At 30.2% G+C, this 14,139-nt stretch overlaps 2 protein-coding genes and 1 pseudogene across 3 annotated transcripts in view; 2 read left to right on the top strand and 1 right to left on the bottom strand.

Annotated features, from left to right (window-relative positions):
* The first annotated feature begins 58 nt into the window (after positions 1 to 58).
* LOC145186725 (uncharacterized) lies at positions 59 to 4,535 on the top strand. The gene is made up of 10 exons (XM_090084296.1): positions 59 to 1,052; positions 1,181 to 1,473; positions 1,569 to 1,781; positions 1,881 to 2,120; positions 2,289 to 2,365; positions 2,473 to 2,669; positions 2,860 to 3,189; positions 3,350 to 3,508; positions 3,785 to 3,977; positions 4,163 to 4,535. The coding sequence occupies exons 1-10, from the start codon at positions 117 to 119 to the stop codon at positions 4,498 to 4,500; spliced, it is 2,976 nt and encodes a 991-aa protein (XP_089940422.1). The 5' UTR covers positions 59 to 116; the 3' UTR covers positions 4,501 to 4,535.
* A 3,107-nt stretch (positions 4,536 to 7,642) lies between these two features.
* Positions 7,643 to 10,842, bottom strand: LOC149889690 (uncharacterized; annotated as a pseudogene). Its single transcript, XR_016451562.1, has 2 exons — positions 10,633 to 10,842; positions 7,643 to 10,494 (listed from the first exon to the last, which is right to left on the bottom strand). The product of XR_016451562.1 is annotated as an uncharacterized LOC149889690 (transcript).
* Positions 10,843 to 11,581: 739 nt separating this feature from the next.
* Positions 11,582 to 14,139, top strand: part of LOC145183703 (ubiquitin carboxyl-terminal hydrolase 34-like) — a 92,567-nt gene continuing 90,009 nt past the window's right edge. The window contains exons 1-4 of the mRNA XM_090084277.1: positions 11,582 to 11,904; positions 12,062 to 12,131; positions 12,534 to 12,756; positions 14,022 to 14,069. Coding sequence (XP_089940403.1) covers positions 11,859 to 11,904; positions 12,062 to 12,131; positions 12,534 to 12,756; positions 14,022 to 14,069 — 387 coding nt within the window. The 5' untranslated portion in view covers positions 11,582 to 11,858. The remainder of the gene's footprint in view (positions 11,905 to 12,061; positions 12,132 to 12,533; positions 12,757 to 14,021; positions 14,070 to 14,139) is intronic.

The raw sequence follows: 14,139 nt of genomic DNA on the forward strand, positions 1-14,139 counted from the left end.
AAAAAAAGATGGTTTTAACTTTATAATAAAAAAGAAATCAGAGTCCGGTTACTTTTTTAAGTTTAAAAATTTTGTACATCAAATCTTCTATTTTAGCGATAAAAAAACACGTAAAAATGACTGAGTCTCATGAAACCAAACTAAAAAAATTATGCAGAATATGTGGAGAAAGTCTAGATAATGATAGTGTTCTTTTAACAAAACATATTTTTAGAATAGAGTTTTGTTTTTTTATCCGAATCGATAAGGACCACCCAAATATGCATCCTCAAAAAATGTGTTATAGATGCTTTTCAATATTAAGAAATATTGAAAAAGGTTCAAACACTGAACTAAAATTAAGATCTTGGCCTGAAAATTGCCATGCAACTGAATGTGTTTGCTTTAAAGCCAATAAAGGAAGAAAAAAAAAGAAAAAGATAAGTGGAAGACCTTTAAGTATTAGTTATAGTGAAAATATTTGGACTAGACATAAAATAAATAACATACAATCTAAACTTTTACCTCAAGCAAAATTTAATCTTAAACTGCAAGATATTAACTGCATCTTAAACCCTCATGTGCATCTTTGTGTGTGTACTATTTGCAATGACATTATGCATAAACCGATTATTATAAAAAACTGTCTTCATTCATTCTGCTCAACATGTCAATTACCACTTATCATTGGCAAACTAATATCAAAAACAAAATGCCCTAAATGTTCCTTTTCAATTCCAAGTGATGGGTTAATTTCATCAACCAATGTAATTGAAATGATAGAAAATTTGCAAGAAGTATGCAAGCAAGGTTGTGGTAGGTTGTTTAAAGTCACACAACTGTCAGAACGAAAGAGTCATCAAAAAACTTGTCAGACAACTCCGATATCAAATTCAACAACATTATCAATATCATCGTCATCAACTTCACAAATAAACTTTTCAGATATATTTGCATTGGATTCAACAAGTATTATACCAAGAATTATTGAAGATACTGCTCTGCATGTAATAAAACAAAAAATGTCTCAAACAACATCCAATGTAATTGAATTTCCGACAGATGGACCAAGGGTAAGACTATCTTTACAAAAACAGAGACTGTAAAATTACTATAACAAAACAAAAATGCTTTTAATTTTATAATAGGAAACTATAGTATGATTTTTTGAACATTTTAACTAAATTACACAAAATTTTAGCCTTTATGCTTTACATCAACACCAATAGCCTACAAAGAAAGTTCAGATGTATGTTTACGCACAATTCGCAGAAGACAATTACAGCTAAAACATAATATGAGCAAAACATGTGGAGAAAGCATCAGTTCTACAATCAAGCAAACTGCTACTCTTTTGAAATCTTTTAATGAAAATGAAAAAGAATATATTCTGAGCAAATCAAATATTTCCAAAGCCAGAATATCTGCTGAAGAAATGATCAGTTTAAAAGCAAACATGAACAGTACTTATGTCAACATGAAAATATTATCTAGGTACACAAGATTGCAATTATTATATAGAAATCTTGAAAAGACAAATTCAATACTTTTAATAGTTATTGATAATAAAAAAAAACACATTATTTTAGGTGGTTGAAAAACAACAATGTAATATGTGCTTCTAATGCAAAACAAAGAAATGTGGCTAAGAATTGGTCATGTGATGATCTTATTGTTAAAAACGCTCCATTTATGGTTAAAAAAAAAGATTCAAAAGGTTCTTATGAAATCAAGGAATTGCCATGTGCATATATCAAAAATCTACAAGGACATATAATAAATGTACTAGATAGACTAGATAGGTACAAATAAATCTTTTTTAAAAAATACTTTAACATACTACAATAAATTAAATGCAATACTATAAAAACAAAAACTAATTTTTCTTGTTTTAATTTTAGCAACAACCTCTTATTATACAACAAGATTAAAGACAATGAAATCCATATAAAAATAGGAGGTGACTATGGAGGTGATTCATTCAAAATGTTTTATCAAGTAGCGAATGTGGAAAAGCCTAATGCCAAAACTAATACAACAATATTTAATATATTTGAGGCAAAGGATTATAGCACAAATTTGAAAATTTCATTGGCAAGATTTACATCAGAAATTGATTTGTTGCAAAAAATGATTTGGAAGTAAGAACATATTACAAAAGATAATTCAATTATTCAAAAACATCCAACCAATATTTGACATAAACAAAATCATCAACTATTCATTTCTTACCACAATTGTCAGGATTATGATAGATTACAGTTTCTTTTTAAAGAAATGTATAATAATTTAATTCTGTTCAATTTTAGAGAAAAACAGATTCGCGTATTTGTATTCGGTGATTATGAATTCTTGTGTGCAATTTATGGAATAACTGGTGCAACTGGTGAGTACATACTTAATACAGATTTCTTTAAAAAAACTCATCTGGGCTAGATAAATGCAGCATGATTTATTTTGTTTTCTTAACACAAACTTGTTCAATTACTTTAGGTAGACACTCATGCCTGTTTTGCAACATCACAAGTCAAGGAATGTCAAATCCAATTAATGATAACATTGAAATGCGATCACTTAAGACACTGGACTTATCTCTAGCAAAATTTAACAACCATGGTGCAGATCCCAAGTTTGCCAAGTTATGCAACAATGTTATTGACCAACGGTTGTTCAATGTGCCACTTGATCAGGTGCTTTGCTTTTATTCATTATTCACATTATTTTGATTTTATTTATTAGGCATTATTCGCAAATTCACATGAATAATCGTAAACAATGTAATACAATCTTGTTTACGACTTATACAGTTATTGGTGGGCTAAATATAAATGGTGGTGTATGCAATTGTAAATGATAATATAAACTCTCTTGTACTATTAGATAGGAGTTCCTGCTTTACATATCTCACTTGGTATATACTTAAAGTTTTTCAACATGTTAGAAGACTCTTGTCACACAATTGACATAAAAATTGCAGGTCGAATGGCAGTAACCAACCGAACGCTTGACTGTGAGGAATTTAATGCATATATAGAGCACCAGCACCAAATAAATCAACTTCAAATAAGTATTCAAGAACTTGAAGATAAAACTCGTGTTATAACAGAAGCACTTGAAATGCAAATACTTTTTAACCCTGAAAACGAAGAAAAAATTAAATTAGTATTTGAACCTCACCTGATGCACTTTGGTAAGAAAAAGAAAGAACAGGTAACTACTTTAAATTTTATTATCTACTAAAAATATTTAATTTAGATTGGTAATTAAACCCGGAATGACTCAGCTGAGAATTTTATACATTGGAATATTTAAGTTTCATTTTATTGATTAGATTTTTTTGAATTTATCTTAAAAACATATTTAATCATAGATCTCAGAACTGAAAATACTCCTTGAAGCAAATCATATAAAGAAATCATTTGGGCCACTTGTAAACAAACTTGATAACGTACTTAACTCATTAGGAGTACAAAGACAAGCATATCACAGGAAAAGTTTTGTTGGTAATCATGTTCACAAAATGTTAAAGGTAAAATAATATCTAATATATATTTCCTAAATTTATAAAATCTACTCTTTACTAAAAACAAAGTTTACATAAATTTAAATTTACAATACAATATAAATATATGTATAGATGTGTGTGTGTGTGTGTGTGTGTGTGTGTGTGTGTGTGTGTGTGTGTGTATGTGTGTAAGTGGAATAGATGGCTAATACTAACATTATTAGACATAACTAGATACATAATTAACAACAGTTACTACATATAATACATATTTCACAATTATTTTATATATTAAATTAGGAGAAAAGTATCCTTGAACTTTGCAACTCCATACCAAACCTTGTAGTTGAACTTGGGTTTAATGACACTGATATACACAGAGAAACTGTTGAAATTTGTAAAAACTTTGAGGTACTCTTCTCTAAATTTGGAATATGTCACAAGCTTGTTAACTCCTGCAATCAGTTCAATGAAGATAACAAACAGGACCTTGGTATGTCATGTCATAATTTGGCAAAACACAATTAATAGAGAAAATCGTTTTTGTTATTTGATCTTTATCTTTGTTTTTTGAAATCATTGTGTTATATATATATATATATATATATATATATATATATATATATATATATATATATATATATATATATATATATATATATATATTATTGGTTACAGAAAATCGAATCAAAGATTTCATGAAGTACTTCCGTGAGAACTGGCCAAACGCTTCAATCACACCCAAGCTTCATATGCTGGAATACCATGCATTACCTTTCATTAGAAAATGGGGAGTAGGACTAGGTACTTATGGAGAGCAAGGTGGAGAAAGTATTCATGCTGAAATCAACCGCATGAAGAGTACCTACTGCCATATGAAAGGACTACGTAGATTAAAAAGCATAATGAATGAGCATTTCATAAAAAACAACCCAACTGTAAAAAAATACCAAAAAAAAGCTCAGCCAAGAAAAAGAAAAATTGTAGATACTAAAAATAATCCGATAAAATACTGAAAAATGATTTAAAGAAAATAAATGGCAGCATTAAAGCCTGCATAATATTTTTGTCAGTATTTTTAACCTTTCAAATAAAAAGAAAACTTACCAATCTTTAAAAGCATTATACTATCACAAAAAAAAGTAACCGGTTTTCGATTTTTGCTTTAAATGATTCACAAACTTTTACATTTTCAAAAAAAATCAAGATTGTCACTAAAAAATTTAAAACTTCAGAATATAGACTATAATGTAAGCACAGGTTAAACTCCGCCTAAAAAACAGCTAAGTTTCACTTTAGTCCCACTTCTATTCTCTTTGTACAATTATTTAAATGATAGCTTTAATGACACATACCATACCTAAAGTATTGTTTTGATATCATTTCTTATGGACTTTTTAGAAATATCTACAAATAAATCTAATTTGAAGTTTAGGCAATTTTATAAGTTGTTCTTTGTTTACTTGCGAACATTGTTGTTTACCAACATTTGAGCAAAATATAACGCATGCGCATGATAAATGTCCATTACTAAATCACCGTGCGCTGCACGTGGCATCTCAAAACGGTCATGCCGAAGTTGTAAAAATTTTAATTGAAAACGGAGCCGACATCAACGCGCGAGATAAAAAAAACTGGACGCCGTTGCACTTTGCAACGAAAAAAGGTTATCTTGACGTCATGAAAATTTTAGTTGAAAACGAAGCCGACGTCAACGCGCGAGATGATGACAACATGACGCCGTTGCACGTTGCTATTATGGATGAGTCTGAATCTGATGAGTCTGAATCTGATGAGTCTGAATCTGACTAAGAAATGTGAAAACACGAAAAAAAATTGAAAATAAAATGATTTAAAACATTTTCTTTTCATATAAAAAGATGCATGCCCCTCACAAGTTTTTTAAAAATGTTGTCTCAGCAGAGAATCACATCGATTCTAATTTGGAAATTTTGAAATTGTATTTGAGACATGGATGAGAGAATCAAAGAGTTGGAGAGAATCAAAGAGTTGGAGAGAATCAAAGAGTTGGAGAGAATCAAAGAGTTGGAAAGATTCAAAGATTTGGAAAATTTGGTGGAAAGAATCAAAGAGTTGGAAAATTTGGTGGAAATAATCAAAAACCTGCAAAAAAAAACCTCGCAAAATATTATTGTGGTAAAAAAAAAATTGGAACACCCAAACTGTTTCAACATTAACGGACAGCATGAGATTTTTGCTCAGAAAGACATTAAATTTCCTGCTCTTTCTCACACGACAGTATCGTTGTCCGTTGGATTGAATTTTGAAAAAGGAAGCCACGTTTACAGGCTTCAAAAAATAAGCGAGATCCAAAAAGAAATGGAGGATGAAAAAGTGAAAAGAATGGCTTTGAGCAAAAAGTACCATCGAGTGGCAAAAATTATTCGTTTCGCAGACGACGGATTGCAAACGGTGTGCATTGCTTTGGGAATTACAGGTATTGCACTTTTGTCAACTGTCGTCGCCACTCCAGTTTCGATTGCGTGCGAGGGGATTGCGGTTGGAATGGGGGCTTTGTCCATTTTCGGAAATCAACAAAACAAAAAATGATGTTGAAGGCCGAAAAGCACGAAAAATTAAAAGTTCTTTCCGAGTCAAAATTGAACACGATAAGCGATCACATTTCAAAATCGCTCATGGACGGATTTGTGAGCGATTTCGAATACAATTAATTCTCAGCGAGCTTCAAAAATTTAAAACCATGACCGAAGAAATCCGAACAAAAACAAAAAGCAGCATTGACGAATTGGCCAAAGAGTCACTGATCCAAAAAGGAAGAGAAGAAGCCATTCAAGCATTTAACAACCTTTTTAAAAAAGGAGAATAAACAAAAACACAAACGAGTTTTCGTTTTTTTTTAAGTTTTCTTTTCCCCGTATTTTAAAAAAATGTCCTTCTTTAGAATACAAGACAAAAAAACGAGAGATGAGATTGTAAAAAATTATATGGCCAACAGGGAAAAAATTTACAATGAGAGCCTAAACGCGAACATTTCAGATGCAAATTATCAGACTGATTTGTCAAAGTTTTTTAAGCCGCTCATCGAAAGCAACGAAAAAGTGAAAAACGAGATAAAGAGCATCGCATACAAAGAGGTTGGAAACAGTCCACTGGCTTTGACTTACCCAGAAAGCGAGACGCCTTCTGAAAGTTTAAAAAGTGCTGAAAAAACTTTTGGAAAAATAAATGTTGGAAATATAGCATTGGAATATTTGTCAAAATACGCAGACAAAAAATTTTCTGCAGACAGAGTTTTATTATGCAATTATTATCCCATTTGTTGTCGAAACGGACGCCTCTGACTTTTCGTTGGCTGCAACATTAAACCAAAATGGTCAGTCAGTGGCTTTCTTCTCGAAATCTCTAAACCAACATGAAACGCACCAATCGGCTATTGAAAAAGAAGCATACGCGATTGTAGAAGCTCTTCGGAAGTGGAAACATTATTTGACCGGACGCCATTTTACCTTAGTAACCGACCAACAAGCTGTTTCGTATATGTTTAATCAGAACCATCGAGGCAAAATTAAAAACGATAAAGTTATGCGATGGCGTACTGAACTTGGTTGCTACAGCTACGACATACAGTATCGACCAGTAAAGTAAAATTAGAGGAGCTTCATAATGCTCTCTGCCACCCAGGCATCACAAGAATGAATCATTTTGTCCGCAGTCGAAACTTACCATACTCTATAGAAGAGATTAAAAGTGTCGTAAACCAGTGCATTACCTGCTGCGAACTGAAACCTCGATTCTACAAACCACCCAGTACTCATCTTATAAAAGCAACCCAACCATTCGAGCGCCTTAACATAGATTTTAAAGGCCCACTTCCAACATCAACTAAAAATCGTTACATCTTTACAATTATTGATGAATACTCACGATTCCCATTTGCTTTCGCTTGCCCTGATACTTCTTCCTCATCGGTAATAAAGTGTTTTAAGAATCTTTTCTCGTTATTTGGCATGCCTGCTTATGTTCATTCTGACACAAACATACATATAGTGACTTATGGGTGAGTACACACAAACATACAAACAATTACTTACCGGTAAATCAACACTGCTGCAGAGGTGAACAGAAGACAGGTATTCATATCATGACTTGTGGGTGCACCTACACAGCTCTAGATGATCAAACAGATTACAAACATTAAGACAATAAATTGAATAATAATAATAACAAACAGAAATAAAATAAATTGAAGTTGAATTGACATTGCGTCAAAAACAATATTAACAACATTTATGCTTTTTTCGAACTTCACCCTCCACATAACCATCAGCCTTTCCCTCTATCACAACACATTTCATCCTCCACTCTTTGACTAACTCAATATTGTATTTATCCTCAAATCCGTCATATAGTATCTCAAACTCGCATTCCTCATTAAATTCATTGTCATCTAAAACACTTACTACAAACCCTGAATACCATACATCCTTGCCACCTTTATCTACCATTTTATGTTTAATTCTTTTTCCTGTTTAATGTTAACAACATTTCTTGTCTTTCATTATTCTGTCTGATTACTGAACATTTTATTGTTTTTGCTCGTTGTTCTGGAGCATTTTTTAAAAATTCAAAAATTGATAGTAGATTTGTTTTTAATGCCACTATACCAAATTTTTTGTAATTTTCACCTTTTCCCTTTTCTCCTAACTGTAACCACTTTTCTGGAAATTTTTGCTGAAGTACTTTTTTTCGAAATTTAATTTGTCTTTGCAACTTCATTAGAATTTCATTTTCAGTGCCTAGGATTTGCTCCAAATCCTCTTTACACAAAATTAAACCACCATCCTTTCCAATTTCTGTTGTCAAAAACTCTTTTTCTTCGCTTGTCTTTTGTTCCTTTATTTCCTTTTCTAAGTTGCGCTTGTCCATCTCATTGATTTTGTACTGCAATATATTTGCTTTTTTTTCTCTATACTTTGTGATATATCCTTTTCTATTTCGCCTTGCTAGTAAAACTAGCCTTGCAATTTCTTCCTGTGATTTCCCATTTAGCCAATCAGCTGTTTTGTTATTGTTAAACATGATGACACCAGCTGCAGCTACTGTTGTCATGTTAGGTTTCATTTTTAACCTGCGGTCATAAGAAGCAAAGTCACGTTCAGACACAACGTTAGTACGTGGGCAGTTTTTTGAAAACTTTTTATGCAAAAATGCTTTCCATTCATCAGCTTTCCCATTCCGTTGATTGCCATGTCTATAACTTGTAAGTTTTGAAAGTTCATACAAAATATCAAAGGTACGTGAGCTTTGAGAATTTTTAAAACCACCATGAATACTATCTTCCTGCTCAACCACTTTTTCCCATTCCATGATTGCTTTTTCTGCGTATATTCCTAAATTATGGATAACGTGTAAGCCACAAAAAACATGATGCATTTGAGAAATTTTTAGTTTTTCATTTAAAGGAAGCCGATCATAGTTTTCAACAACAAAAGGCAAAATTGCTTCTCTCCAATGTTTAAATTGGCTAAAAAAACTTGAAGTAACTATACTGCGATCTGTCATCAAAGATTTGAATGAAAAAATAAGCTTTCGAAGATCATCCTCATAGTTTTCCTTTTCAGGAGAAAATATCTGAGACATATCAGTGAGTAAATTTTTTAGCTCTCCAAAATAAGATTGTGCCTCGCCTGAAAACATATCATCTATCCCAAACGTGTAGCTTCCAAATGATGTTGTGACTTGAAAACTACCAACCTCTCTAAAATTATACTTTGTGCCATCTGTATGAAGAACATTGTGTGTGCTATTCAACATAGCCTCTCTAATCTGAGCTTTTGATAAAAGGTTCATTTCACTAAAAAATTCAGCAGCCAAAGACTTTTTTGGAAGTGCGCCACATGAAATACCAGCCATTTTTTGTAGTACAATTCTGATAACAGATTCAACATTATTAACAGAAACATTTTTACTTAAAAGGTCATAATATACAGAGCGAATTTTATCATTATATCTACCTCCTTCAAAAACATCAATTATATTTTTTTCAAAAAAGTTAACTCTTTCCTTCAGCTCTTCTGAAAGATTTTCAAAATAATTTAAACTCTCCATTAAGATTGAATCATTCATTTCATCAGATGTTTTCAAAACAGTGTTTTCAATTTTTTTCTTTAAATACCATGCCTTTTGTCGATCTGATTGTGAACGCTTTCTAGCCAAATCAATTTCTTTTTCCAATTCAAAATTTTTCTGAAACAATTGGTTAATCCTACAATCCTTTCTAACTTCTCTTTTGTTGACATTTCTGACATTATATTTTGACAAGATTGCTTGATATTTTCTTTTATATTCATTACATCTCCTATTAATTTGTCTATTTTTTAATTTGAGATGATTAATTCTCCGTTTGTATTTTTTTATTTGATTGGTCGAATCACCAGATAATATAGGTAGTGTTTTATCTAAATTGGAAACTGAGAGATTCTCTTCATTAACTTGCGTTTCAAAAAAAAATTTTTCAGAGCCATTTCCTAAAGGAGTGTATACAATAGAATTCGGGGTAACAGAGCACGAAAAATCATCATTAGCAATTTGCAGGTTTAAGTCAGAAGATACAAAAACAGTAGCATGATTTGGAACAATTTCACTATTGTAGATAGAAGTAGAACAAGCATCAGAAGGTGACAAACCAACAACATCAGAAAAAGCATTATTAAAAGATAAAACAGAGCTTAAAAAAGCTTTTGTTAAGTCCAAATTTTTTTCTCTATTTAATTTTGCAACATAATCTTTAAACTTTTTTAAGTACTTTATTAGCATCACTCTAGAGATATTATATTTACAGTAGGTTGTAAAAAATAATGAAAGATTTTGCCAAGTCAAGTTATATTTTCCTTTTTCTTTGCAAATTTTTAAAAAGTGGTTATTAGTTAATATAAAATCAGGATATTTGACAGAAATAATGCCATCATTTATATTTAGAAAATCCAAAATATTCTTGTAGGTTGGTGTTACTGACAACAATTTGGTAGCTAAAATTAATATTAAACTTAATTTAAGCAATTATAACAAAAGGGAATTTAAATTATCATTAGAGTTTATAGGTTCTTTTACTAAATCAATATAAAAAATAGAAAAATAACTGAAAAAAAAACTGATAACTTTCTTACACATTTCCATTTTGTGAACGTTAGTTGATTACTATTTCCGGGTTTTGTTTTGAAAAAAACAGTTTAAAGAATCTGTAGTACAGACTTGAGTAAAAATTGTAAGAATCAAGCTTGTAGTTGAACAATCCAGACAAAATACCTTAATAAATTTATTTTTATTGCCTTGAAAACTGGAGTCTTTAATCAAGAAGTATACTTTCAGTTTCAATTTTATTTGAAGTTAAAATTTCGGAAACGCAAAATCAAAACAAAAAGCGTCATAAAATATTCGAAGGAATATAGATATATATATACATAATTTCTATCTACAAATCCTTAGAACCAATTCTTCAAGAAAACATAAATAAATACTTGTTATAAAAAGAGGAAAGACTAAACTTGCAATTTCCACCTGGACACTTTTAAAAAACACTTTTTTTTTCTATAAAAATTAACTTTGAAGTTTTGAAACGCTAAGAACTAAAAATTTATGTATAAAAGTTAAAAAGTTTCCACATTCCATTAGATTCCTCATCCCTTTTTTAAAATATACGGAAAGTTTTGTAAAAATTGGATGTGTTTTGGTACTAAGGAATCCTAACCTCCAAAAGCTTCGTTTTAAAAAAACGTTCCCGCTTCAAGCTTTTTTCTTAAAAGTGGTCTAAAGATATGGGTAAAATTTAAATGAAGTCAAATAAACCATATTACTTTCTATATGTGGCTGAAAAGAGGTTGAGTATCACTAATTGATGCAAAAAATCTCAAGGTGTTTGCTTAAGCATACAAAAAGATATAAGAGAGTAAAGTTCATGAAAATTACGTCTTTTTTGTCAAACGTCAAATGTTTTTCGTTGAGCAGTAGAATCGCTAGCATTGGCCCCAGGAGTATCGGGTAGTTTAAATAGCCGATAATCCTCTAGGTCAAAGTAGATATATTTAAATAATATTGTGTGCTTTTTATATATCGAATATGCTTCAAAAACTTTGAAAAAAGAAACATGATTTTATATCCTCCATTAAGGGAATTTAAATAACTCCACTATATTTAAATGACTTCGATAAACTTATATACTCTTCATGTTACAACTTATTTTTTTCTCTATTAGATCATTCTTTTAAAGTGTTTGTGTTTAATGCTTTAAAAAAATATGCTGTTGTAGAATATTAAAAAATAATTCTAAATGTATGTTTTTTTTAAAAAAAATTAAACATAAAATCTAATGAAAGACTAAGTTTCCTGAGTTGGTATGTCAAGTGAATGTTGTAAAGAGCTAAAAATTTTACTGGATAAACGTATGTAAAATTATTAGTAAAACAATATCTTATTAAGCAGGCAGTTTCATATGTAAATTGCTGTATATCTATATATATTTTTTCTAGCTAAGGTTATACATATATGCAGTTATTGCTAATTTATTATTTTAAATTTTTATCTATGCTGTAATTTTAGTTGAGGATGATCCAACCAGTTCAAAAAAGAATGTCTTAGAATTTGCAAAAGCAGTTAACTCTACTTTAAGGTTTGTAATTTCTGTTTTAAAGGTTAAATGGAGAAACCCAGATGAAAGGAAAAAGTTCTTCTGGTACTCCTTAAACTGCTTAAGTCAACAGTGAAGTAATTTTAAACTCTTTTTTTAAAAGCATTAAAAAGGTCAACATTAAATCTGTCAAAATTAAATCTGTCAACATTAAATCTGTCAACATTAAATTGCAATTGGAGTATTGACACACACACACACACACACACACACACACACACACACACACACACACACACACACACACACACACACACACACACACACACACACATACACACACACACACATACACACACACATACACACACACCCGCGCGCGCAAATTCACATACGTGTACACACATTGATTCTGATATATTATAATTAAATTTATATTTATAGGCAATGCACATGTTTGATTCACAATCCTGCCTTGATTTTGCCTGCAGAGTTTTTGTTGAAGAAATTCTACCAATCATTTATTGTTTTCATTAAAGAGTTTAGACAGAACTATAGTGGTGAAAATCTTAGTTCAGCAGAGCATATTATTCAAGCTATTAGTAAAAGTTTTCAAATCAATTTTCCTCTTTATCAAGCCTATGAAAGTGTAAAAAACAATTTTGAGGTAAGTTCTTAATGATAAGTAATAAATACATTTCACCAGAGCCAATTACATAAAATTATTTTAGTCTAACTAAATAGACTAAAATAAATTCATATCTACTATTCTATTATATTTTAGTGATGCTATTAAATACACAAAATATTTACATTATTAATGCCTTTTTTTGACAACTTAATTCTAAACATCAATTTATATTAAAATTATTAGTATGAATATTTAATATTTTTGATGTTTAAACATAGAGGTTTACTTAGTATAGGGTGATTCCGTGTGAAAACATCAGGGCATGCAACCCTAAGTCTCAAATTACACCCTTTTTTTCTCGTTTAATTTATCAAAATACCTGTTTTTAAGCACTAAATTTAAGCAGATTTGATCATGTTTTTATTTCTGTTTTAGAAAAGACCACTCTCCAATTCTTTTTAATAACTATAACTTAACTATTCAGGACAAATTCTAAAAAAATTGAAAAAAAAAAAAATCGAGCTACATCAGCATTTTTGTGGTTCGACTCGCCCCAGTAAAGTTGTGGTAATTATTCAAATTTTAGGTGTTATGTTCGTTTTTAAATACTTTAAGTTGTTTCATTGGATTCGTGGGCCCAAAATATGTAAAGGTACAAATTTTCAGCTTTCCAACAACATATAACAGAAGCTAGGACCAAAACCATTTTTAAAAATGGCGGTTTTTTGTTGGTTGGAGGCAAACTTTAAATAGCTATATCTTAGGAACCGATTGAAATTAGATGATAAAGTTTTCAGGATGTTCATAATTTACTAAAATCTGTAAGTGGTTTAAAAATCAGCAAGTCTGAGACTTAGGGTTGCATTTTCAAAAAAAATTGGATGTTTTCACATGGAATTACCCTATAATGCAATCTTGTTGCAATTTGAAAGAGAAAAAATATTTGTTGAAATTTTATGTCAACATAGTTTTAATAAAACCTTTGATAGTGATTCCATGGCGCAATAAAAAATATTTGACGTCAAACCAAAAAAAACATAATTTTCATGAACTTTACTTCTCAAGCTTTATAATATTAATTATATATCAAAATATGAACTAAAAAAAATTCCTCTGAAATGGCTACCATTGATAAATTTTAAGAGTTTATGAAGTTTAAATAATGATGAATTTTTTCTACACAGTTTACCATTTATCTTTTTATTTTTAAAAAGTTAATTCTAATCATTAATATCATTGTAAATCTTAAAATCACCTAACTTATTCAGTTCATTTATGCTTTGATTATCTTGAATGCCTAGGTGAAAGAGGAAGAAAAGGAAGCCATTCAAAAATACTGTGATAGTGAAGTAAATACACCTTTGTTTAAAAATAATAAAAATTTAACAAATTTTTTTTGTTTTGTTTTTGTTAATTTAT

This window comes from Hydra viridissima, unplaced genomic scaffold, assembly GCF_058129835.1.
Source record: "Hydra viridissima isolate aposymbiotic clone 2 unplaced genomic scaffold, HvirCarnegie_v1 scaffold_4, whole genome shotgun sequence".
Lineage (NCBI taxonomy): Eukaryota > Metazoa > Cnidaria > Hydrozoa > Anthoathecata > Hydridae > Hydra > Hydra viridissima.

Bases quoted from the DNA above. Each gene is read 5' to 3' on its own strand.
- LOC145186725 (XM_090084296.1), top strand. From the start codon at position 117: ATGACTGAGTCTCATGAAACCAAACTAAAAAAATTATGCAGAATATGT. The intron at 1,053-1,180 runs GTAAGACTATCT...ACAAAATTTTAG, and splicing joins TTCCGACAGATGGACCAAGG to CCTTTATGCTTTACATCAAC. The intron at 3,190-3,349 runs GTAACTACTTTA...ATTTAATCATAG, and splicing joins GTAAGAAAAAGAAAGAACAG to ATCTCAGAACTGAAAATACT.